Source organism: Ovis aries, chromosome 5 (genome assembly GCF_016772045.2).
Source record: "Ovis aries strain OAR_USU_Benz2616 breed Rambouillet chromosome 5, ARS-UI_Ramb_v3.0, whole genome shotgun sequence".
In the NCBI taxonomy this organism is placed as follows: domain Eukaryota; kingdom Metazoa; phylum Chordata; class Mammalia; order Artiodactyla; family Bovidae; genus Ovis; species Ovis aries.
The window spans coordinates 16,972,511-16,998,991 of NC_056058.1; the positions used below are offsets into that span (position 1 = coordinate 16,972,511).

General features: G+C 58.2%; 1 protein-coding gene across 3 annotated transcripts in view; it reads right to left on the reverse strand.

The window, feature by feature from the left end:
* KDM4B (lysine demethylase 4B) overlaps nt 1-26,481 on the reverse strand; it is a 116,707-nt gene that overhangs the window by 57,064 nt on the left and 33,162 nt on the right. For all 3 annotated transcript variants that reach the window (XM_042250113.1, XM_027969833.2, XM_027969831.2), the window contains 4 exons: nt 24,348-24,513; nt 21,007-21,182; nt 20,091-20,205; nt 16,130-16,323 (listed from right to left, as the gene is read on the reverse strand). In XM_042250113.1, the coding sequence (XP_042106047.1) occupies nt 16,130-16,323; nt 20,091-20,205; nt 21,007-21,182; nt 24,348-24,488 (626 nt within the window). In that variant the 5' untranslated portion in view covers nt 24,489-24,513. The remainder of the gene's footprint in view (nt 1-16,129; nt 16,324-20,090; nt 20,206-21,006; nt 21,183-24,347; nt 24,514-26,481) is intronic.

Genomic DNA, 26,481 nt, shown 5'->3' on the forward strand with positions numbered 1-26,481 from the left:
TCGCCCCCAATCACAGCCACCCCCAAAAAGGCAATGCAGAAACCACACACCTGGCATAGGGTAAGAGGGAGGCCTGGGGCCATGGCTGCCAGCAATCACATCTGAGATCCACATCCTGACATGGGTGTGGGGGTTGGACATGCTTACGGGGGCCAGGGACACACTGAGACTGGACGACAGAGGTGGGCATCCCACGGGCCCTGCTTCAACCAAGCCGAGTCTAGTAAGGAAGCTGGGGCTCCTGGGTGCTGGTGGACAGAGGCCTCAGTCCAGCAGGAGGGTGGCTCTTGAGCCCAGGAACACAGGGCAATCGAAAGGAAATGCCCTCTGCGGGCAGCTCTCACCTTGGGCCGGGGATGGGCCGCCTGCATTCCTGCAGAGATAGCGGGCCGGAGAGTCTTCCCGTCCGCAGCAAAGGATGCTATTAATAGTGTCATTTTCTTGGTGTTTTGTTTATTCCCCTGGAATGGCTTGATGGATGTGAATAATTATCAGACTATAAAAGCCAGCAAATGTGCTATTTTCTATCGCTCTAAATCATCAAACAAATAAAGTGTGAAACAGCATTTTTGAATATAATTTTCCCCTCTAATGGCTTAGAATTATTATCAAGAATAATGAAAATAAATAAGCAAATGCCTTGTGAGTTAAAAATTAAATGAGTGTGTCAGGAAGAGGAACACAGGCCGTCGTGGGGAGTAGGGACCTGCTCAAGGGCCATCACTTCTGCCGACGGAACAAGTGGCTTCAGGCCACAAGGGTACCCGGGCCTCTGTGGGTGTGGACTCCCGGCACCTAGTGCCCTCTGTCCTGGGAGTGGGCGCCTGGGATCACCTCCCTGGAGGGACGGCTACACTGGCAGGTGTGCACCACAGCACCCGTGTGTCCAACTGACCCCCAAAGGTCCAGGGAGTCATGTGCCACTGCCCTGGGACAGCCACATGAGACCTCAGAAGATGAGGCAAGTAGGGGGCTGGCCTCTGCCCCTCCTCTTCCGGGCCATGGACAGACAACGACAGGTGGGTACTGCCTCTCAGACCAGTAGGAAAACCTGAGGTCATGGGACAAATTCTCAGGACAAGGAACACCCACTCCAGTGGGAGAGAGTGTACCCCCACAGGGCCCACTAGCTCAGCTGGCCGCCCACCCTGGACTGCAGGGCCTGGCAGAGAGGATCGAGTTCCCTGTGAGCAGGGCACATTGCCATGGCAACAAGGTAATTCCCACATGCTCCTGCCAGCTGCCAGGGTAACGAGACTTGAGGGGGCCTGCCTCTCACACCCTGTTGCCCATTCCCGAGGCACCCGGCCTCTGCCCAGGCCTGCAGGACCATCCTGCTTGGAGCCAGGGTGGAAGCACCATGACACGGACGGTATCTGTTCCCGGAGATGCGTGTGACTTCGCTGGTGACAACAGTGCTCAGGATTTCTTCCATCACTGGCCTGACAGCTCCCCCCAGCATGAGGCTCAGCTTCCCCCTTCCTCTCTGCCAAGGAACGTGAGCCAAGAGCAGGGGTCCAGCCAGGAGCCCTTTGGAAATGTCAGTTCAGCCCGATGCGAGTCGGAGGGCGAGGAAGTTAATTTCACAGTGTCTGCACAAGGCCGGGGCAGACAGGCCCCTCGCCGTCTAACAGGCTGTAACGACAGGAACAGAAACAAGAAGGCAGAGTCCAGGGAAGTGCCGAGACCACGCTCGCTCGAGGCACGAGCCAGCCACCCGCACGCGCCCTGGGAGACCCGGCAGCTCCCAACGCCAGCGGCCCCAGAGCCCCACGTGCTGGCCAGACAGAAGAGCTGTGTTTACTGGGATCCTCAAGCACAAAGCCCATCATGGCCCGTGTGCTCTCCAGCCACACCGTCAGTTGGACAGTCTCAGCTCACTGCCCCGTGGTCTGGGTGGGCCAAACAGGAAAACCTGGTCACAGAGCAGGGTTCCCCTCACACTCCCAGCTACCCAGGCACCGTCTCCACACTGGTTAGAGATGAGCCCGGCCAGAGCAGCCACGCTCCACTCCTCAGCAGTGCAGAGCCAAGTGGCCAGAGAAACACAGTTACCCTGAATGTGATTACCACAGAGATGAGCCACACGGAGATGAGCCACAGAGACTTGCTCTACCGACCCATCCCTGAACTTCAGATGACTTTCATTTATATAAACTTCCAAACCATCCAGTATAAAAAATTCTTAGCTATCTAGAACTGGAAGGGACCTTCCCACGGTCACACTTCACCGGGGTGAGGCAGGAGAGGCACCCCAGAAAGTCGGGGCAAAGCGGTCCACAGTACTGCAATGAAGACGCTGGCCAGGGGAGAAGCCGACAAAAAGATATAAGGGGAATAATGGTCAACAGGGAGGAGACACACTTCTCACATAAAGTAATACGACCTTCTAAGAGAGAGAGCTGGGAAATTAAGAACGGAATAGTCCAGTTCCCTGGTGGGTCAGCAGTGAAGAATCCGCCTGTTAATGCAGGGAACACAGGTTCGATCCCTGCTCTGGGAAGACCCCACCTGGCGTGGAGCAATTAAGCCCTGAAGCCACAACTACTGAAGCCGAGCACCCTCGAGTCTGTGCTCCACAAGAGAAGCCACTGCAATGAGAAGCCTGTGTACCATGATGAAGAGTAGCCCCGGCCCACCGCAACTAGAGAAAGCCTCCTTGCAGTAAGAAAGAAGAGCCAGCACAGCCAAAAAGCGAAGAAAAAAAATTAAAAATTAAATAAAACGTTTTAAAAAAAGAACTAAACAGTTAAGTGAGGGTGCAGAATTAAAAATTTAAAAAAATCAGTACATAGATAGCCAGGCTTCGTCTGTACTTTCTCAGAAGACTACAAAAACCACTAAGGTAAACCCTCTCCCTTGTCTGGGGTCCAGAAGCAGGAATTCTTGACCGCAAACGAGGGCAAACAGAAACCTGGGCAGGCCCCCGCCCCTCACAGAATCCCCAGTCTGGCGCAGGAGACCGGCAAGCCCTCAGCGAGGCCGCCAACGAGCCGCACGGTATCCCCGCCCGGAGCGGGCCAGGGCAAGATGCGCACAGGCAGAGCTCAGGGATCTGGCGCCCTTAGTCCCAGGCCACCGCGATTAACTGAGCCACGTGAGGTTTTGGTTTCCCAGTGTATAAGAAAAGGTACATTTAGACCGTACCCTTACCGTAGTCTATTAAGTGTACAGTAAGAGCATTATATCTAAAAAAATACTGCACATACCTCAATTTTAAAATGCTCTCTTACTCTAAAGTGCTATTACTGGACAACATACGGTTACCACAAACCTTCAATCTGTAAAAAAAAATCGAAGCATCTACGAAGCACAATAAAACAAGGTGAGCCTGTACCACAAAACGCCCCCATGCCCCCAACCTTGTCCTTCAGTAAAGGAGGCAATAACAGATGTGATCACGACAACAGTGACTCCAGAGCGCACACAAGGCAGGCTAGTTTGTCAGGTACAAGCGGGCGGCCTCATTATGACGGTTCAAACGTGAAAGGCACGTTACTAGCAGTCACACTGACAGGAGGGCTAAAGGGGGACAAGCGACCGCCCAGCACCAGGCAGGAGAAATGAGAGACACGAGAGAGGCAGACAGGCTTGCTCACCCCTGAAACACGAGGGAGCGGGTCTGAAGGCTGGGCGGACGGACAGCCCTGGGAACACCGGGATGCCCGGGCTCCCCTGCCTTCCTGGGAGGGCACGGCCGAAGAGCTGCCACCAACCCCATCTGCCTGGGCAGGTGGGAGAGCTCCTGCTAGCATGGGGAGCAGGGACTGAGCCCTTTCTAAACACTCAGGAGAGCAGGGAAGTGCGCCTCCAGGTCAGACTCCAGCCCAGGTTGGGGGGGTGGGTAGGGTGGGGGTCCCCACCAAGGGACGCCCCCCTCCCCTACTGGAGCACCACTGTGCAGAGCCGTAGGCCGGGAGGCATGGCTCCCTGAGAGTGACTGAAACTGCCTGACAGCGAAGGAAAGGACGGCGGCCCTGCTTCTATCAGGAGCTCCCATCTCGGGCTCCGAGGCGCAGCCTGCACGAGGAGGCCGCCCCCCTCATCTGTCCCGGAACTGGGGCCCTTTATGTGACAGATACAGACACTTGCTGGGGAGATAGGATCAGCCAAGGACCTAGGAGGATTGTCCCCAGGATAGAACCTCACTGAGCTGCGGGTGGTTTTATCTTTAATGGATCGTTTCACGGGACAATAGACGATGGAATCTGGTGTCTCATGCCAGCAGTGTCAGTGATTTCAAATAGTGACATTTTCATTGAGAGGAGCATGAGATAAACAGAGTCCTGGGAGCATCTGCTCTGAGAAAATGCGGAGCCTCAGGTGGGGACGCCAGCCCGGGGGACGCTCTGCAGGCGGAGGGGCCACCCAGGCCTCTCAGGAAGTGGGTGGACGGCGTCCTGGCCTGCACACTTGCCCCGTGAGCGGCCAGGGAACCTGGGGGTGGGTCAGCACCTCAGTGACCCCCAGCCCCAGGGCCCGGTTCACAAGAAACGGTCACCACTTTTATTAAGGAGCAGGCTTTACAAGGCAAGTGTTAAAGGCAACTAAACGCTGAATTGGAGGCATCTGATCTCCAGCCCTAGTCTATTTCAGGTCCTTGAATTATTTTTGTTATACAACAGGACCAAAAAATGCCAAGTCACATGTGAGCTGGGTTTCAACGTTGCTTTTGAAGCTGTGGGGGCCCTTCTCAGGTAAGGTTTTAAAGGCGAGCCGATCAGTACAGCCTCAGGTCAGAGTGGAAAGAGGGCCTCGTGCTGCCAGTGACGGGGGGTCAATTTGTGGGGACGCAGTGCCAGTGAGCATCCAATCCCACCGGAAAAGCCACCGCCATCTCCCCCTTGAACTGGCCTCAACTGCTGATTATAAAACCAGGAGGCAGCCTGCCAGCGTGCTGAGGCCCATGGCCTCCGCTCCAGTGGGGGACAACCCTCCCTCCTCGATTTATTTCTGCAGAAACACACAGAAGGTATGAACAGGAAAGAACAGAGGGAGGTCCACAGAGCGCAGGAGCATCTGCAGGGCAGGACTTGGACATCACAGGCCAGGCCAGGGTGTGGGGGGAGCTGGGGGAGCTGGAGAGGGTGCCCAGGGTCCAGGTCTGTCCTCGGGCTGCGAGAGCCAGGGCGGCCTCGAAGTGGAGCGGCTCCAGCCTGTCCGCGTGTGGGGACCCCGGTGCTTCGGGAGAGTTAGAGCACACAGGCCGAGAGGAGCCGCAGAGAGAGCACCTGCAGCGCGTCTCACGCCCGCCCTGTGAGCCTGCCGGCCGCGCAGCCCTGCTTCCACCTCCTGCTGCTGTGCCCACGTGAGGGGAAACTCGTCCTCAGCCAGGTTCTGGAGCAAAGCTGACGAAGACGCCCTCAGCTCAGATTCGCAGGGATCTCCCTTCCAGGGAGCTGAAAGCGGCCAACAGCAGAGAAGTTTGCCATGGAAACAAGACCCAGCACACAGAGCCGGATCTACAGGATGGGTGGGAGGGTAAGCGACTCCTGGGGCCAAGACCATGGAGGTTTGAACCAACCTCTAATCCAAACACTGCTGGGGCATCTCAGGATGGACAGATGCCCAGCGACGACATTTCTCTAGAACCAAGGGTTTCTTAAAGCGACTAGCCTGGTGCCCCAGCCTGGAGTTCTGGGTGGGGGGGTTGGCCCCTGCTACCCTAAAGCAAAAAACATAGCGATCACTCAAACAGCCTGAGCCAGCACAGCCTTGGCCGTTCCAACCCCAAAGCGCCCACTCTGAACAAAAGACTCCAAAATGAAGGACCATCTGCTCCTGCCAGACCAAGTGTGAGGGCTGTGCGACGGGCCAGCCACGCCTGCAGCCATGAGTAACAGACAGGAGATGGCTGTGCCCACAGAGGCAGGCCGGCCTGCCCAGGCAGCAAGGGCTAACCCCAACCTGCCAGACCAACCCCCACGGTCTCCCTTCCACAGCTAGCGTCCCCCTGGCCGGAGGGCTCTTTCTGGAATCATGGGGTAACTCCCTACTCAGGGCCCTCCCATCTCTCTGCTCCTGTTCTGCCTGCCCGCCCTCCATCAGGGCCCTTCCATGGGCTTCCCAGTGGCCTCTCCTCCCACAAGCCTCAGCCCAGCAGCCTCTCTGCCTCCATCCATCTCAGTGGTCCCAGCTGCTGCCTGCCTCCTGCCTGGCCCTCTATGCCCCACTGGGGCTGGGCGTGGGGGACAGCGGGGCTACACACACAAGCTCCTGCCCTGACAGATGGCATCTGCCCTGGTGTGGTTCACGGTCGGCCCAGAGTGAGCACCTCGTCAGGGCCTGAGCTGACCCATCTCCTCTATAACCTCAAAACCACCTCATCCAGCACCCACAGGCGGCAAGGCTATGGCTCACCTGCCCTCTTCCCTCCCTGCACTCCCAACACACGGTCAGACCATGACTCCTGGCTCCAGTGCTGGAAAGTGTGGCCCCATGACCCAGCACTGGCCAAGGAGACGTGGGCAGAAGCCAGGTACTGACTCCCTAGCCCGCCCATCACAGTTCCAGGAACACACCTCCCTCTGCCCCACAGGAATGTCTCTGCCCAGGGTGACCTCAGAAGCCATGTGTTTAAGGTGGCAGAGCCTCTGCTGGCCTGGGCCCCAGAGCCCCGCAGCCTCTCCATCTCTCACAAGGATCCACAGGCTTTGACTTCAGCTCAGCAGGCCTGATTCAGAGATGTCTGGGGGACTCTGTAAGAAAAGGATCCACACCTCGGAGTTCGAGCCCCCTCTGCCAACTGGGACACAGCCTGTCCCCATGGGAGCACCTGCCTGGTTTGCAGGTCGATGCTTCAAGGGGCAGGGTGGAGCAGTGGTTAGGAATGTGGGCTCACCCCACAGCCTGGCCCCGGCCCCAGCCCCCAACTCCCCAGCCACGGTCTCAGCAATCTGGTCCTGTCTGTGAAGGAGCTGCGGGCAAGACAACGTGGCTACTGCTGCCGCTATTTCTTGTCATGTCACGTTGTCACGTACAGTGACTGACTTCTTCACGAGCAGCAGGTAAAAGGTAATACGCAGTGTGGCCAGGCCGCAAACTGGAAGCAACAACCCGAACGTCCACCCACAAGGGGACAGACACACAGATGGAGGCGCGGCCACGTGACAGGAAATGCTGCAGCCGTGAAGATGGGTAGCGCCACCACGTGTGGCAGGGCACACCCTCACAGACCCAGAGCAGAGACGCGAGACAAATCAGCCCAGGATTTGGGGTTTCAAACCCGGCCAGCACGCAGCCGTGTCCCCCAGGGACTCAGACACACGTGGAAAACAGCCCAGAGAAGCAGTGACAGGAAGACCACCAGAATCGGGAGGGTGATCTCAGCTCTGTGGGTCAGGGACAGGGAATGAGGCAGTTCCTTTTCCAACATCGTCCTTCCTGGGGGCTTACACAGAGGTGACAGGGAGCCATCTGATAAACTGCATGTAATTATCTTCCCTTGGACAAGTACGCATTCCATATGATTTTCTGTTCTGTGTTAAGTCTCACGATAAAAACATCCACCGAGAAGGGAGCGTACCATGACAGGCACCGTTCTCGGGTGCCCCTGCGCTCGGTCATTCCGACACCCTTCTCAGTGCTGCTGGAGGGGACTTGGCTGTTACAACTGAGGCCCCAAATCAGCAGATCCTAAAATAGGGAGGTGAACCTAGGTGGGCCTGACCTAATCAGCTGAGCCCTGGAAAGGCACTGGGCCCACCCTAAGTCAGAAGGTCCAAGTGTGAGAGGACCCCCAGTGCCAAGTGGACCTTCTCCAGAGCCCCAGGTAGGGGCCTGGCCCGCCACCACTCGACTCTGCCTCAGGCCCTGAACTAAGGCCCCAGCAGGCCTGCTCCTGGGTGCCGTGAGATGTCCATCTGTGGGATCAGCTATGGAGCAGTGGGGAACAGAGACCGCCCAGCGCGAGGGAGGCGGAAGACAGAGATGAAAGACGTCCAACGGAAGGACGCCTGATCGGCCACAACTGTCCAATCTGGGTGTCAGACACTAGGCTGTTCTGCTCACTATTCTTTTCTTTTCTGAAATTTGAGGCACTGAAGGGAAAAAAAAGTATATTCCAAAGGGAGGCCATATGGGAACGGGGTGGCGTGACTCTACAGTGGAGGCACCTGACCAGCACGACCTCAGCCCGGGGACCCAGGTCAACACCAACAGGCAGGAGTCATGCTGAGGACAGGCACCCCAAGATGAAGGATGATTCGGCCCCTCACCTGTGTCCTCTCCCCACATCCTGTGCCCCAGTGTCACCGTGAGAAAACACCAGACAAACTCCCACGGAGGGAAGCTCTATGAAATCTCTGACCCCAGTCCTCCTCAAAATCATAAGGGCATCAACAACAAGGAAAGTGGGGGACTCCTTCCCCACTGTTGGTGGAATGTTCATCCACTGTGAAGAACAGCATAAGGGTTCTCCCAAAAAACTACAATGAGTTACCACATGACCCAGCAACCCCACTCCTGGGCATACATATCCAAAGAAAACTGTAATTCGAAAAGATACATGCATCCCAGTGATCACTGCAGCACTATTTACAATAGCCAGGACACGCAAACAACCTAACTGTCCATCCACAGATGAGTGGGTAAAGAAGATGTGGTTTATGTATTCAATGGGATATTACTCAGCCAGTAAAAAGAATGAAATAATGCCATTTGCGGCAACATGGATGGCCCTACAGAGGATCGTACTACATGGAGTAAATCAAACAGAAGGACAAATACCATACGATGGCACTTGAATAAAATCTAAAATATGAGAAAATGAAATTATCTATGAAAAATAAACAGACGCACAGAGAGAGAACAGACTTACGGATGCCAAGGGGAGACGGGTCGAGTGGGAGTTTGGGATGAGCAGACGCAAATTATTTTAGGATGGACAGACAACAAGGCCCCACTGTAGAGCACACGGAGCTATACTCAAGACCTTACGGTAAGCCACAGTGGAAAGGAACATGAAAAGCGTGTGTGTGTACGTATATATACAAACATATAACTAAATCCCTTTGTTGTACGTACTTCCATAAAATAAATTTCTAAAAAATAAAAAAGAGCAAGGAAACTCTGAGGACTATCACAGCCCAGAGGGTCCTGAGGAGACAGAACGTCTGAGCGTCACGGGGGTCCTGGGACAGAAGAGGACGCCAGGGAGACACGAGGCAAGCTGGATGAAGCAGGACCCCAGTCAACAAGAATCTCTCCATAAGGTTCATGAACTGCAACAAATGCTCCAGCCACATCTGAACTAAGGAGGAGCTGGGTGGTGGGTGCACAGGACTCTGCGCTAGCTTCTCAGTTTTCTGCAAATCTAAAACAGTTCTAAAAAACAAACTCTTGTAAAAAGAGAGGGAGGGAGTAGGCCACCAAGACAGTGGGTAAACAGACAAGCTCGTGGCAAACACGGAAAGAACAGGGAAAATGGTCTCTCAGTGGATCGCAAACCACCTGTGCAGGGCACCCTGCGTCACGAGCCCTCCCAGCCCTGCCCACCAAGAAGCCAATTGGGCCGGAGTGCCTCCTGGCTGCCCAGGCTCACCACGAGGCATCAGACCACCAGGAACCTCAGCGGATCACCCCCTCAACCTCACTGGCTGTGGAGTAGAGCATATGGTGAGATCCTCCTCCGCAGAAGGCTGACCTAGCTCTGCCTAGTGTGAAGTGAAACCGCTTTGCATCGCCGAACGAACACCAACTGTGCCTGTACCCCCAGCACTGCGAGATCCCAGGAAGCAGCCTCCGGACTGGATCCCACTGCCAAGCGGGCAGTAGGCGGGCGCAGGCCCCCAGGGGTGCCCTGGGATCTCCCGGGTGCCCAATCCACCTGAGGTGCCTGCAGCATGGGTTGTCAACTGACAAAACTGTCCAGCTCTGCAGGGGCAGCACCAGGCTTCCACGGGGTCAGTGCAAGCGAGGCTGGCGAGAAGCAGTCCGATAACTAGGCTGATCTGTGATTCAAACCATGCTGAGCCACGCCACACAAAACCCTCTGAAGTTGCTGGCTGTCTCACCCGCCAGCATACGTAGCGATGCCATCCTACCCTCGCAGCCTGATGACACTCGATGCCCTGGTGTGAGACTGGGAGGTCTCTCCAACTCCAGGAGTTAGTTTCCGAATGCCAAGGCCAGCTTTTGGTTTTAGAGTTCTGACACAACCCTGACAAGCAGAAAGGTGGGGTTGGTGGCATCAGGGAAGACAGCGTGGTCTGGACAAGAAGGGGCCTAGGGCTTTATGCGGGGAGGAGAAGAGGTCCCAGAGGGAAGGGGAGTAACACAGCTGTGCTTCCCATATGCCCCAGGGGCTCAGCCCTCCTGGGCTCCTGTTAAACTGCTTCTCCCAGCCCTGTGCCAGCATCCTGTGCCTTTAGGAGGTCGCATGGGGTCTCTTTGCTTGGCTCCATCCAGCATCAGAATTCCCAGTTCTGCCACCGGGGACAACAAAGCCAAGGCCCTCACAGAGGGCTCAGCACTGTGGTAAAGCAGCGCCACCTGCAGGCGGAGTGGGAGCCTGCAGCCTGCGGTCAGGGAGGAGGAGGGAGTGGGGGGTGGGGGGTGGGGAGGAGCTGGTCCCCTGGGACAGTAGGCACAGCTGGGCACTGGGCAGCTGCTGCCTGGGCTGGGCCTGCAAGGGGGTCCCCAGGGGCCAGCAGGGCACTCATCAAGGGGGAGGGGAGCAGCCCAGCAGCCCCCGCCCCCAAATAGCAACAGACTTGAGCCTAACTCACAGCCTTTTCCCCAAGCTGCAGCCAAAGGGCAGGGAACACCAGTTGGCGTCCTCCCTGGGCCCCAAGGCAGGGAGCACACACCTTCAAATGTGCCTGTGCACACACGAGCACACTCATGCCCATGCATGCACACACATGCACACTCACACACACACACGCACACCTCCAGAGTACCAAGTGCAGACTCAGCCAATTGCCTGCTTGGCGTTACATTTCCCAGCAGCAAAAGAAAGCCTGCCTGATCCCTCTCCTACAGAACTCCCCTGAGCAAAGATGCCAAAGAAAAACTGCAGGTGCCAAGCAGTCAAAAGGAGAAATTCTCACCACGCCTAGAGCAGCGCTCAGGCTCCTTAAAAGGTCAGGGAGATGGCCAGGCTCTCCACTCCCAGGCTCTCCCGCCTGCACCCTCTTCCACCGACTGCCTGCGGCAATCCGCCCGTTATACCCCAGGACTGAGCACCTAAGAGCCTCTCCTCCGTGCCCTGACTCGGGCGAGCCTGATGCCCCAGCAACCACAAGCAGCTGGGGAAGCCGGGGGAAACCAACCGCAGAGTCCAAAGTCACGGCCAGGACACTCCCCACAGGGAACACAGCTGGTCCCGCCGCCCAGTCCCCCGACCGCTACGTATGGATATACAGCCCTATGTCCAGGCAGCAAGCATAGGCAGGTGTGCCACACACTCACCTGTGGTCTCTGGCAGTGTGCTGCCCAGGGAGCCCGGGAAGACACATGGACCCTGGGATGCTGACCCAGCACCACCTGCACCCAGGCCCAGCCCAACAGGAGGGGTCCCCGAATCACACAGAACTGCAACGGCTGCCTCCCGCCACCCACGACCTCCTGGCCTCACTGCCCGAGGTCCAGGCTGCGGCAAGGCCAGGTCTATTTTAAATCTTGTCTCTAAAGGGATCTGGAGCCTCAGACCTGCAGGCATCCTTAGCCTTGCTGCCTGAGTGTGGCACAGTGCCGGCCTCGCAAAGTAAATTCCACGACTTTATCGACACCAGGCTGTTCGCATCACGCCGACACTCAAGTCACACTGCCAAAGTAACAACAGGCTCAGAAAGGCTCAGGAAGACAACCTGAGTAAGTCAACACTTAAAGAAGAGTGCTGCCACCGTAACACTGAAATAGTTGCAATTAAGCTCCTGCAGACACAAGAGCGTGGTGTGATCAGGGAGACAGATGTGGGCGTGCGATCCACTGGGGAACACTCAGGGCCCAGGGGAAGGGTGGGGAGCAGGGCACCGCCCTCCCAGGATCCTGGGCGGCTCCTGAATCCCCAGCCCAGGGACAAGAGAACACCTCGGCAGCCCCTGCCACCCTGCCCCCAGGGTGATGTCTGCGTTGGCCCAGGAGGGAATGTGGCCTCCACACGCCATGAATCTCCATGCCCATGGTGCTCCCAGCTCTCCTGGTAGTCAGAGCCCTCCCCCTCCCACGTAAGGCTGCTGGGGATGGGGACGCAGGGGGCACCGAAGGCCCTGACTCCACGGGGTCCATGTCTGGCAGGGAAAGACTGACACCTGCATCACACACAGCCTGCACGTGACCACTGAAGGACGAGCATGGGGTGCCGTGCCAGCATCTGGGGTCCCCACCCTGTCCAGCTGAACTAGCCACACTGGCAGCATGAGGGACCCCACGTGCACTCCCACCCCCTCTGAACCAGAAGCCAAGATTCATGTCCAGTGCCTTCCAGAATGTTCTTCCTTCAGGGAACCAGCGCTGTGGTCAGCACACCCCTCTGGCTGCTTCTTAGCACTCAGGAATCGGGCTGGAGGGGGCAGGTGGCGGGGGGAACAGCAGGGGCCACCCCAAGCAAACCAGGGGTGCAGCACAGGGCGCAAGGTGCTGGGGGCCGTCCCGGGGGACAGGGAGTGTGCAGAGCCAGACACCACCCTGCCCCGTCACCCAGGGCTGCTGGCCCTCATGTCCCCAGCGTCCCCTCTCTCAGGGACCTCCCTGGAACCCAGTCCCACTGCTTTCCAATCGCCCTGGACCCCAGTGTGCCTGCGCACTCTTCTTGCGGGGGGCCCTCGCTGCTCTTCCCCAGCCTCATGTCCCAGAGAACACATAGGGCCCCAGTCTCCAGGGGTCACCCCATCTCCAGGCAGGCCTGTGTCTGAAAGCTCCACCTCCCATTCCGAGCACATGCCAGGACCTAGCAGCGGCAGCTTGCTTTTTCTTCTTTCTTTTTTATAAGGAAGAGGTGGGTTTTCTCCTCTTAGGACCCCCTGATGAGAGATGCCAACCAAACCCAGGGCTGAGCAGAGCTGAGCGGTCCCACTGCCAGGAGGCAGACTCTCCTCCTGCCATTGTTCCCAGGAGGCTGTGGGGGCGACAGATCGCTGCCCCTACCAGGCAAAGAGTCTAGGAAGAAAGTGGGAGATTTCCACCACTGCGCCTGGAGCCATGGCCAGGAGAGAAGGGTGAGAGTGCCATCTAGTGGTCATTGGGGAGCAGTGTCGGGGCAGGACTGAACAGTTCAGTTCAGTTGCTCAGTAATGTCTGACTCTTTGCAACTACATGGACTACAGCACGCCAGGCCTCCCTGTCCATCGCTGACTCCCAGAGTTCACTCAAACTCACGTCCATCGAGTCGATGATGCCATCCAACCATCTCATCCTCTGTCATCCCCTTCTTCTCCTGCCTTCAATCTTTCCCAGAATCAGGGTCTTTTCCAATGAGTCATTTATTTGCGTTAGGTGGCCAAAGTATTGGAGCTTCAGCTTCAGTCCTTTCAATGAATATTTAGTACTGATTTCCTTTAGGATGGACTGGTTGGATTTCCTTGCAATCCAAGGGACCGTCCAACCTCACAGTTCAAAAGCATTAATTCTTCGGCACTCAGCTTTCTTTACAGTCCAACTCTCACATCCATACATGACTACTGGAAAAAACCATAGCTTTGAGTAGATGGACCTTTGTGGCAAAGTAATGTCTCTGCTTTTTAATAAGCTGTCTAGGTTGGTCATAACTTTTCTTCCAAGGAGCAAGCGTCTTTTAATTTCATTTAATTAAAAAGACTGGACACAGCCACTCAAGAGACCCTGGTGGCTGTTCTTCCTCCACCGACCAGGCCAGGGAGCTAGGCCCAGCAGCACACACACAATATACACACACACAGGCACCTGATACACACACACTCACACACATTTACACTACATATATAGATACCTGACAAGCATATACACTCATATACACACACTCATATATACACACTCATATATATACTCATATACACTAACACACTCATTTGTATATACACAAACACAAATACACACACAAATACATACAAATGTATTCACATATACACAGACACACACTCACATGCACACATGCAGCCCCAGACTGGGTATCTGTCCGCACTCTGCCCACCAGGCCCATGGGGAGCGCACTGCCTGCGGGAAACGGCGCCAGAACCCTCCTCACCCCCCAGATGTTGGCCTGAGCAGAACAAGGGCCCCTCCTACCAGGCAGTCCCAGCCCAGTGTTGCTGTGCGGGGAGCTGTGCTGTCGGGGGGCCTTGGGGGCAGCTCTGGGCAGCACCCAGACTGGGCAGCACTCAGACCAGGAAGCCCCTCTGCTCTGTGCAGAGGGCCACACCACAGGCGCGAGACTCAGGCCACCATCACCAACCCCACCAACTTCTCTCCAAATCTCTCCCAAAGACGAATACCCCCAGGGCCTAGAGGTTTTGATGATCGTGGGCTCATGGGAAGCCACAGAAAGGCACACAAGAAGAGGCACAGGGTGAAGACAGGAAGCCTGTGGGAGGGCAACAAGAGCCCAGCAACCCACGATACTGCACAGCTGCCAGACCAGAGCGCCTGCGGCCAGCAGAGAGACGGCCCCACAGACCGCCGTGGCCCAGTCCTACGATCTGACGACCTGTCACCTCACAGCAGGGGGGATTCTGCAGGAGGCGTTAAGCAGAGGCCCCTGAGATGGGGACGAGCCTGCATCCCTAGGCCCCTGAGATGGGGACGAGCCTGCATCCCTAGGCCCCTGAGATGGGGACGAGCCTGCATCCCTAGGCCCCTGAGATGGGGACGAGCCTGCATCCCTAGGCCCCTGAGATGGGGACGAGCCTGCATCCCTAGGGCCCCAGTGTCATCACAGCGTCCTTGTAAGCGGGGGGCGGGGGGGTCAGAGGCAGAGAGAGACAGGAGATGCTGAGCTTCTGGCTGTGAGGATCCAGGGAGGGGCCGTAAGCCAGGGATGTGGTGCCTCTAGAAGCTGGAAAAGGCAGGAGCTGGTGCTCCCTGGAGCCTCCGGAGGGACCAGCCCTGCCCGTGCCTGGATTAAGCCTCATGAGGTCCAGGTCAGCCTCCTGGCTCCAGGACTCTCAGAGAATTAATGCGCAGGGAGGTAAAGCCACCAGACCTGTAATCCTTTGTCACAGCAGCCCTGGGAAACCACACGTCCCCAGCTTCCCCTGCCCGACTAAGCGGGAACCATGGCCAGACTGGGGTGGGTGGGGGCTTCGCCCTGTCCACGGCAGGGGCAAGGAGAGGTGGTCGCAAGCCAGCAGCCAACAGGGGAGCCTGGCTTCTGGGCCCTCTGCCCAGAGGGCCTGTTCCCCGCCCCTCAGCAAATGGCCCAGGATGTCCCCATGACTTAGGGGCAGAGGGTAACCTTCCTCTCAGAGCTCAGCTCTCTGCTGGGATAAGGCAGGGCACCTGGGCCAGGGCCCGCCTGGGACCCTGCTGCCCCGCAACAGAGGCAAGCACAGCTCTCCAGCTGAGCTCCTGAGTGTCTCCCTCTGCTCCCCAGCTCCCGTCCCCTTCTGAGCTGCAACAACTACTGTGACAACAGAACCAGCCTCCTAACGGCTGGGGAGAGGCAGGGGGCCCCAGCGGCCCCAGCTCAGGAGTCTCTGCTGGAGACGCAGGAGCACTGACAGCCGCTCGCCATCCCACCAGCAGAAGCCGTGTCAGGGGAGCGCTCAGCTCGAGCTACCAGACCACCGCACGGGACAGCCGGCCGCGCCTGCGGGGCCCGACGCTCTCAGACTGCCTTTCAGGGGCCTACATGCCCGCGTCCACATTATAAACAGCAGGTGGAGCCCGCCCCTCAGAAATCAGGAGGGGCAACACCAACCCCACTCCAACCTGGAGGTCAAGAGGGAGGTACAGGGAGGCTGACACCGCGGTTCCTCGAGCCCCAAGACAACAGCCTCACATAACCCCACGAGGTACTATCGGAAGCCTGACTACGGGCACATTCAGTGTGAGGCTCTCCAGCTGAAACCACAAGCTCTGGGGATCTGAAGCTTGTTTCTGGGGGGCTTGCGTGGCCTTGTCTAGAGGGGCCTGGGCTGGCAGAGCCCTACCCAGCACTGCAGCCATATCCCCCAACCTGTAGAGCCCCTCGCATCTCCCTGCCTGCCCTCACCAGGACTTGGGCTCCCCGAAGTGCAGGTAGTTGATGCTGTACAGGTCCATGTCCTCCGTGTGCCAAGCGAAGGTGGTCTTCCACATGCCGAAGTACAGGTAGGGAGTGTTAACACCCTCGATGATGGTGCCACACTCACGCTCCACCATGTCCAGGATGGTCCGCAGGTTCCCGATGTTCCACTGGGCCACGTCCTGCAGGGCGAGCACACGGTCAGCCCACTGGCCACCCTGGGTACCCAGCTCCCCTGACCCCTGCCCCCAGATGCCAGCAGTGAGACACCTACATCATTCCCTCTGAGCCCCCCTGCAGCAACATGACCCCCACAAAGGGACTGAGAGGCAGCAACCAGCCGCACACCCGCCCACCTCACAGCCTCGCTCAGGCTGGTGTCTAAAACCCACCCTGGGCCGCGCCCAGCCCCCACCCTGGGCCAGATGGTCAGACGCAGCTTCCCCCAATCCTGCACTGAGCTGTGCGTGGTTGTGCGGGAATCACGGGCAGTGAAGGCCATGCTGCAGAGGCCATGGCCAGTGAGGAATAACTGACATGCCTTGAGCTCACTGACACAGAGGGAGGAAGGACACATCAAACGGGACCTCACAGTCAAGAGCCAGACAGGCCTTCCTGCACCTTCCCACCGCAAGGCGAGGACGGTGCTCAGAGCCAGGCAAACGCGGGAGGATCCCCGCCAACCAGGTTCATCTATTCCTAATGCCGCAAGCAAACAAGCCCAGTCTTGTCATGAGAGCTCATAAAACACGCTTCCATTGACTCCCAGTCCCTGGGGAAGCCTCAGGGAGATGCTGAGATGCTGAGCACACGGCGGTGTTCCTTCATACCCCAGATCCAACCCTGCCTCATGCCACATCCACGTTCCAGGCCCTGACTTCACAGGGCCAGTGGTAGGTCTCTACAAGGTGAGCTGTGGCTGGAGCCCAGGATGCAGGGGAAGGCCAGGATCAGACCCCCACCATAAGCATGAGAAGCCTGGCGTCACTTCCAGTAGAAGCTGCCTGACGTTAGGGGGCACCTCCCCAAAGCCCTGTGCATTCACCCTGCCGTCAGGCCTACACATCCACCATGTAACTCCAAAAAACACCGAATTATACACTTTAAATAGGGCTTTTCAGGTGGCTCAGTGGTAAAGAATCTGCCTGCCAATGTATGAGATGCCTGTTTGATCCCTGGGTCAGGCAGATCCCCTGGAGAAGGAAAGAGCAACCCACTCCAGTATTCTTGCCTGGAGAATCCCATGGACAGAGGAGCCTGGCAGCCTATACGGTCCATGGGGTCGCAAAGAGTCGGACACAACCGGGCAACTAAACAGTATCAAACGTGTTTTAAACGAGTGGTTTGTATGGTATGTGAATTATATCTTAATAATGTTTTAAAAAGCAATGGCTCAAATACTCAACAAATAAACAAAGCAACCCAACTGGCACTAACTTTCCAAAACTCTATGTGGAAAATGACGGGTCGTTTGACCAACAGGCGTACAACTCCACACGCACCCTGTACTCAAGCACACGAACTTCCATTCTTCTGCCCCATCAGACTGCTGGGGTCAAATTCCCCTGCAAGAAGTCACGATCCATAAACTGAGCAGCAGAGCGGCCAGCTGGGGCCAGGCTGTTCGGGCAGGCAGGGAGGCGAACACTGACCCCCCACCACCACGCCCACACGGAGGCCCACCCATGGCCAAATCAGGACGGCAGCTGGCTGGAGGCGCAGAACAGAGGCAGCTGGGGCCACCAGCCAGCCGGCCTGGATTTTAACACCAGCTTGGGACTGGACACGGAGTGGGATGCAGCAAGGTTCCAGCCATGGAGCCGAGACGTCCCCACTCAGAGCTGGGGAAGCTCCTGTAGGGACTAAGCGTCCGAAGGGAAAGGGTGCTAGTTAGAGAACAGGGGCTCTGTCCCACCCGGGGAAATAGCCCTCTTTGTGTTTAGAGACCAGACGCAGCCCTGGGGATGCCCACCGCAGGGCTCTGCCAGAGCTGCTCCCAGGAGAAGGCATGAAAACAATGAAACCAGAGAGAGGTGGGGGAGCCCAGCCCTGATTCTGGCCTCTAGGGAGGGCAACTCAGGGCCTCAGTGGCCTGATGTGGGAAATGGGGGCCTGGAGGTGAAGCCCCTCTCCCTGGGTCTGGAGGCCCTTGAGGTAAGCAGAGAAGCAGGGGGAGCAATGAATGGACCCCAAGGAGCACCAGGAAGTGCAAGGCACACGGCCCCACTAGCCCCCCATCAATCTGACACTGGAACCTCTGCACTGGCCCAAGGGCAAGCTGACTGGTGGTACAAAAACACACCGGTGTAACTGCAAAACTCGACGTCCCGGTGTTCAGAGGTGCGCGGCCAGGAGACGGGGCGAGGTGCTTGGGAGGTGCACAGGGCAGGGACATGCTGGGGGCAGGGGCATGGCGCAGGGGCAGTCACGGGCCCAGGCAGCAGCGCATGCGACAGGGCATCTGTGCCGTGCCCTCCAAGTAGGCACTGCCCTGCTCCCAGGGGCTGCGTGCTGGTCCAGAGGAGGGCTGGGTTTGCAGGTCACCTGACTCTGGGGTCAAGGCCAAGCGGACGAGCTCAGGGTCTGGGATACCCCCAGTGAAGGGCTCCTTGCGCTCACGGTGCCCCACTTTACTGATGGGGAAACCAAGGCCCAGAAAGGAGGAGGCAGGGGTGGGGGGCAAACTCGGTACTGGACCCAGGATGAGGGTATCTCTCTGGGTTCTAGCGGACATGGGTGAGCTCACTTGAAGAAGCCTGACCCGCGACTCCCAGGCAACAAACTAATGCCCTTGGCGCCTTGTACCACAAGGCAAACCCGCTAGCAGAAGAGGGAAGACGCTGCAGGTCAGACGGGCTCTGTGAAGCTGAAACACCAGCAGCGACTCAGCTCGGGACCCAAGCAAGGTCACGTTTCCCATGCTTCTTGGGAAACACGAGCCGCTGGTTCTAACATGCTCCTCCCCTGGGTGCCCGGGACGGTCCTGACCCTTCTCTCAGGAGGGGCTTTATTCCCACCCTTACCTCCCAGCCTGAGACCAGGTGGTGCCCACAGCCGCCCTCAGGGGAGCAGGGCTGAGTGGACAAGAGTGTTCTCAGCAGACAACCTTCAGAGCGACAGAGTGGGGGGCACGCAGAGGGCAGAGGGGGAGTGGAGAGGCCTGGATCCTACCAATGCAGAACACCTACGAGAGAGCCAGGCTTCGGAACCCTGAAATGAACCCCATTAGGTCCATCCCAGGGTTATCCGAGGTCCCATAAATATTTATAAACCATCCCCCCAAATATTCGAGGTCCCATAAATATTTACAAACCATCCCCCCAAAACATGGTCCCACTCTGCTGGACAACAGCACTGCCCAAGGCCTTGGCATCAAGCCTCAGGCAGGGGAGTGGTCTGGTCTCACCCCTTGGACAGGCCTCGGGCAGCAAGGCCCAAAGGCAGCACAGGGACGGGCCGGGATGCAGCCAGGGGCAGCTCGGCTGGCTGGGAACTCAGCTCCCAGGTCTCTAGGAAGATGCGGTGATAGAAACTCGAGCAGAAAAGCATTCAAATGGGAACTGACAGAGGCCCTGGGAGGCCAAGACTGGGAACCCTGGCAGGCTGCAGGCTGCGGGGTTGCCAGAGTTAGACACGACTGAGACGAAACAGCAACTGGGACAAGGGACGGAATGTAGCTGTTGTCTTTTTAAAACTGCCCGTGGTCAGGCTGCAGGTCAGCGGCCCAGCATGCCATCCAGGCAGGGCTACACTCTGACCTGGCAGGAAAGAGTCTACAGACCTCCAGCCTCCTTCTCTCATCCTGAGCTCGGCACCCACCTATAAGTAGAGCCCCAGCAGAAGCCCAACGGAGCGCCCTGCATCATCCCTGCCCTGACCTTCCGGGGGAAGCCCACTGGCCCCTTCGCCCTCACTGTCCATCCAGACGCCGGGTGGCCTCAGTACTTACGTCATCGTACAAGGAGCCGCTGATGTCAGCCCCGTAGATGGGTGACACAAATGTCAGGTTCTTCCAGTACTTGCGCTCCAGGTCGTCGAAGTCCTGGTGCCGGGGCGTGCAGTACCTGGGGACAGACAGGGTATTGGGGCTCAGGGCATCTGCTGGGTGAACCAAGGGAGGAGCTCTGCTCAAGCGCAGGCCACCCAGGTGCGGGCCCAGCCCCGGAGCACGAGGACGAGGTGTGATGACCATCGGGGCGGTGGGTGGACGGGCGGGCAGTCCAGCCTGGAACAGTGCCCAGCGGTCCTGTCTCACCAGCTCTCGGGGCCCAGGACCCCCACATCAGACCACAGGCCAGGGGCATGGGAGCTGGAGGAGGGACCTGGTCTCTGACGGTTCTTGAAGATATAGACGGTACCAATGACGGGCCGGGCACCATGGGGTGGGGGCAGACAACGCCTGCCTCACAGGATGCCTGTTTGAAAGCAAACAAGCAAGCACACTGCGAGCAATGCACCAACGGGTTCAGCGAGCCAGGGAGGCTGAGAGCCCCACAGAGAGGGAGAGTGTCCACGGGCTGCTGGAGTGTGTGCCCATGTGGGCCCTGCTGAACCAGGAGCTCGGAGAGACCCTGCCAGGGGGCCTCCCTCTGAGGAAGTGCCACAGAGCTGAGACATCCCAGGAGGAGCAGGGAGGCACTCCAGGGCTGGGGGACATGGGCGGGCCCTCAAAGGCTAGCCTTCTGCAGTCAGTGCTGAGGGCCACTCAGCGTGCACAGCGTGGCCCTGGCTCAGGTGAGGGGCTGGATTTCGCCCCGTAAGAACCTGGGGGCTGAGAGTCTCGGGTGCTGGGCCCACCCAGGGCCCCCAGGCAGGCTCTGTGGGCACGGTCCGCCCGCCGCCTCCCGCCGCCCCAGCCTGCGTACTTCTCGCTGTTGGCCAGGCGCCGGTACTCGCCGACCGTCATGGCCTTCTTCTGGATGTTATACTGTGTGAAGAGGCCCGACTGGCCCGTCACCACCTGCTGGATGGGCGCTGGGATGACCACGTCGTCGATGTCGTCGTACGTCTGCCGCGGCTTCCACTCCTTTGGGGGGATGATCTGTAAGACCAGCAGAGTGGTCAGCGGCCCCTCCCTGGGCTCAGCCGCTCGGGACCAGGTGCCAGATGGAGAGAGACCAAGGGACTGGGCACCCCCATCCACATCACCGAGCTCCCGGGAGCCCCAGGGCCAGGCCAACCTGGGCATCACCAGCTTGGGCAGTGGGCAGACTGCGCAGCTGCCTAGGATCTGTGTGATCACACAGTGAGCAGCTGTGGGCAGGGTGGGCTGTGGGTGCTGCCTGGCACAGTATGCACTCGCTGCATCCGGGGGCTCCACTCTCATACCCTCTGGCCACCGCGTGCCCAGCTCAGGACTCCCATGGATGAGGCCCCAGAGCAGAGTTGCGGATGCTGCAGTGAACACCCATCCCAGGAGCCCCACTTCTGGGACACCTCCTGGGAAGAGACCACACAGCCCAGGGAACAGGGACACGGGCTGAATGGCCAAGCCGGGAGCAGTGGGCAGCTGGGGTGCACGTGGAGGGGACCCTGTGAGATGCAAGGGAGGGGCCAGCCTCTGCTCCTGGGAACCAGCGGAACCCCAAGCCGGCCTGAAGGTGGCGGGCCTGGTGTTCAGAGGAGCCAGGCAGGGATGCACTGAGGACCCCAACCACCCTTAATCCCGGCCCTAGGACCCCAGGCCATTCCCCCTCCTGACTCCTCATCCCTCGGCCCTTCTCCAGCAGCCTGAGGAAAGGACCCCAGCTGGGCAGTGGCCCAGAGCACAAGAACAGCTGAGGAATATGGCTGGTCATCCGGAAAGTCCCACACATACCCAGAGTCCCCCACCCTCCAGAGCTCCAGCCCTCCACTCACACTGAGTGCTCACCCCACCCCCACCCAGCTGCCCTGAGCCCAACAGAGCTTTTGTTGGTGTTGCAGGGCAGTCATCAAACGTATCTTTGATGGAAAAGGAAACCCCAACACCACACACACACCCCGACCCCAGAAGGGCAGTCACGGCCGGGGTGACTAGAGTGAAGGGGACCTGGTGTCTGCAGAGCTCGCTCAGGCCAGCAAGACACCCAGCCCCTTCTCCAAGGAGACTGGCAGGGCTGAGGGCTGCGCGGGGAAGAAGTGATACGCGGTATGCGGGGGGGTGAGAAGAGGGACGTGGCAGGGTGCCTCCCTGGACCCGTCTGTCCCTGGAGAGGCATCAGCACGCCGTCCCTGAAGACGGGGGCAGGGCGGGTGCGCGTGCAAGCGTGTGCGTCGGCGTGACTCTCCTCATAGCATCTCTCGGTGACAGCGGGGGAGTTCTCCCAGCAGCCACGCCTGCCCCCACCTGGCCCTTCCAGAGAGGCCTGCCCGCCCATAGCAAACACGGCACAGAAAACACCGCTTAAGAGGAGTGGAAAGGAACCTTCAAGCAAAGGGCAGAGAGAAGATGTGCCTGAAGACATCTGACGCACAAAAATATCCAGGCTGAGTGGTTTCCCTTTGATTCAAGTAAGCTGGCAAAAAATGGGTCCAGCGGCTTGAAGAGCTTAGAACAGAGATGCAGAGCCCAGAGGATACAGGCTGGCGAGGTCTGTGCTGAGACTCGGTCACAGCACACAAGTCTGCACCCCGAGTGGCCCTGCGACAGAAAATACTGGAAACACCCAGAAGTGGGAGCCGGAGGTGACAGCAGAGGACAGAGAGGAGAGGCTGGGGGGAGCGCCAGGTGCTGCCGGCAGAACATTCCATGATGTTAACAAGATTCCTGGCAGAAAGCACGACTGGGATCCAAAAACAGAACTGGCGCCGCATCCCAGCAGACGCAGAACGAGGTCAGGGACAGAAGACGTGCCAGATAAAGGGAGGCCTCAGGAGTCCCCCTCCACCCCAGACAGATGGGGCACCTGGGGGAAAGGGGCCCGACAACTGCCGCCAGCCAATCTCTCGGCCCCAAACACAGGCTCTGAACCTACAAGAACCAGGCAGGGGGCTTCCAGAGCCAGGGGCCTTGATGAAAATGCTCTGCTGAGTCTGTGCGATGGGGGTTGGGAGCAGGGGGGTGTGCCAGGAAGAGAGATGGGAGGGAGGAGGCCCCGCAGGCCCACGGCACTCCTCTCACTCTCCACGCAGCTGAGACAAAAAGCATGGGTGTGACACGGCCACCAAAGCCAGCCGAGGATGGGGGAGGCCAGCACACCTGCCCCTCACAGCAGACACTGCCTGGGGGACAGACCCCAGGGCCTGCGGCCCAGGACCACCCACCACCTGCTTCTGTCCAGCCAGCAAGCTGATGTCATGTTTTGTTTTTTTTTTTTTTTTCATTTTTAAACGGTTAGGGGAAAACGACAAGACTTATTTCAGAATGGGTGAAAATTCTAGAAACCTTCACTTTGATGTCTATACATCAGGTTTTATGGGCACACGGCCAGGCCTGTGGGGATGCGAATCAACCACAGCTGCAGAGCTGAGAGGTGGTGAAAGACAGTCCGGCTCAAGAATGTGAAAATATTTCCTATCTGGCCTTTGCAGAAAAGGCTGGGCAACCCCCAGCATCACTAACAGAGGACTGGGTGTGAGATGCAATGGCAGGCATATGGGAAGCAACTCAAAGAACCCCAAACAGGCCCCCAGATTAATCTCCCAGATTACGTGCTGGGCAGAACCACACATACACAGGCTCACGTGCACACGAAGGAGCTCTCCGAGACCTATCCGCTGCACAGGAGGGTGTGGGCAGCCAGCTCTGGCACGTGCGCATGCTCACACCGTGTGGGAAAGGCACGGGAAGAGAAGCAGGAACTGGTGCCCTGCTGCTCCAGGCAGGCGGGCTGGGGTCAGGGGGGCGCTCGCTCTCCCTGGACCCCATCACAATGTTTGAACTTGCCCGTGTACATGACAGTCTCCAAAAAAACGTGTTTAAGGAGGAATATTAAGGCAGAAAGTCAGCCCTCTTCAGCATCAAGTCTGCGAAGCCCCAGGGAGGTGAGGTGGCTGCAGGTCCCATCATGACGCGCTGAGTCCCACCCTGTGTCCACGCCCTCGGGGATCCTGGTGCCCAAAACAGTGCTGGGCTTGGGGAAAGAACGTACAGGTGTCCTTAATAAATAAGGGGCTCAAGGAGCGGATTAATGGGTGCCTCATGGGCCCCAAGTCCCGGGGCGGGGGTGGGGTGGGTACAGGGCAGCAGCCATGGAAAATGGCTACAGGGCCAGGGGTCACTCACCTTGGCCAGGCCCGCCCGGTGGGCCCCCTGGGACTCAATGTAGGCCACATATTTGTTGAAGTCCTTGAACTCCTCCATGGTTGGGCGGAACGTCATGATCTTACAGCTTGGGTTCTGGGCCCCATGATCCTCAGACCCCATGGCTGCGGCGGGGGGATGGCCACACCTGTGAAGAGACAGAGGACGTCAGCACCACCATTGCCAGCCGGCCCCCTGGCCCCCACAAGGGCCCAAAGCACCCTACCCAAGGACAGAGGCTGTGCAGCTGAATGGGGCCCAGGGGAGCCAGGGCTGCTTCATCTCCCACACAAAAGACCAAATGACTTCAATTAATTACAAAGAGAGATGACTCGTCCTAAGAGCCCCTGCGATGCTGGAGGCCTGAGCCCCCATTTCAAACAAGGGGCCCTGGAAATAAAAATCTTTTCATATCAGGGCCATGTCCAGATTCACTGACATTGATCATGGAGCTGGAATCCAGGGGCAGCGGCATGGGGCAGACTGGAAAAGGGAGTAAGGTCATATGTGTGTGTTTCCTGAATAGGGAAGCCCTCCTCAGGCAGGGCCACCATGGGCAAGGAGGCAAGCAGGCAAGCAGCGCCTGGGTCCCTCAAGCAATGGGCCAGCTGCTGTCAGGGAGCCCAGGCCCCAGCGACCCATGCAAGCGACCCACAGGCTGCACAAGGCAGGACCCGAAACCAGGAGAGCAGAGCCCCATCACCCCGGGCTACAGCCAAGCCTGGACCACGTGGCATAGAGGGGGAGAGTCAGTGGGGTGGGAGGACCTCCTCCAGGTGACAAGGCTGCAGGCTAGAGAGGCCCATCCTGTTTTGAGAGTCACAGGGACCAGCAGGGAGGCTGTGGCCCATTCTAGTCAGGGAGACACTTGAGGGATACACAAAGGGGGAGGGTCCCTGTTGGCAGATTAAATTCTCCGAAGAAGAGAAAACCAGACTCGCTCCAGGATGTGGACAAGGTAGGAACCCCAGTGCACGCACACCCAGAACTCAGAGGAAAACTCACCAAGCCCACACTCCCACAAAGTGAGTAGGGGCGGGGGGGGGGGGGGGGGGGTGAGAAGGGCAGGACTCCTGCCTGTCTGGAAAGTGGCAGGCGGTGTCCATTCACCAAGTCACAGCCACCAGCTCTCCAAATACACTCCCCACAGTGGGCACTAGAGGGCACCACAGGCCCAGGAACAGCCGCCAAGCCAGGCAGCTCCTTGGAACCAGGCTGGGCCCTGGGCCACCCCACGCTACACTTGGGCGTACAGGGCAGGGGCGGGGGCGGCAGGCAAGGCCCCGCTGTGACGGTCACACTCACGGCTGGCAGAACTGGTACAGGCTCTGGGGGTCCTGGCACACACAGGGTCACCACTGTATCACCAAGCGGGGAGCCCACCCTTCCTCAGGGACTGCCCCCCATCCCTGCCCCACATTGTTGGTGGGAGATGAGCCCAAGCAGGACACCTGTCTCCCCTCAAGACCAGCCTGTCCTGCGCAGGGTGGGGTGGCCCCAGGGTCCTGCCCACCCAAGCGCCCTCCACTTTCCCATCAAGGGGCGGGGATGCGAGCAGGTGGAGCTTCCTACAGCTGCACCCAGCAAGAGCCCCGGCTTCTCCACCCGCCACCGCCATGTAGGTTCAGCTCAGCAGGGAGGCGAGTGTGAGGTTTTTCCTCTTATTCGTGCCCTTTGCAATGAAGCTTTCAGTAAGTAAATATGAAAAAGAAAATTAAAACAGTTTATAATCCCAATACTCCATAACCCGTGGCACGTTTCTTTAAAGGAGGGCAAATGAAAATCAAACACGTGCTTACTTAAAAAGATAACAAAAGGAATCTGACTGAAATCCAGCCCTGGGCCAACCTTCTGGGAACACAGGGGGACCGAGGACCCCCCATGAGGGAACTCACAGAACAGTCCAGAAAGACGGACACACTCTTGACCAGACCATGCCGTGGCAAGACAAGCGGGGTTCTAACGACTCAGTCGTGAACAGACAAGCAGCACAATTAAACAGTGGGCAAAGGACTCGAACAGACATTTTTCCAAAGAGACACAGATGGCCAATAAGCGCATGGAAAGATGCTCGAGGCGGTCAGCCACCAGGGAAAAGCAAATGGAAACCACAGAG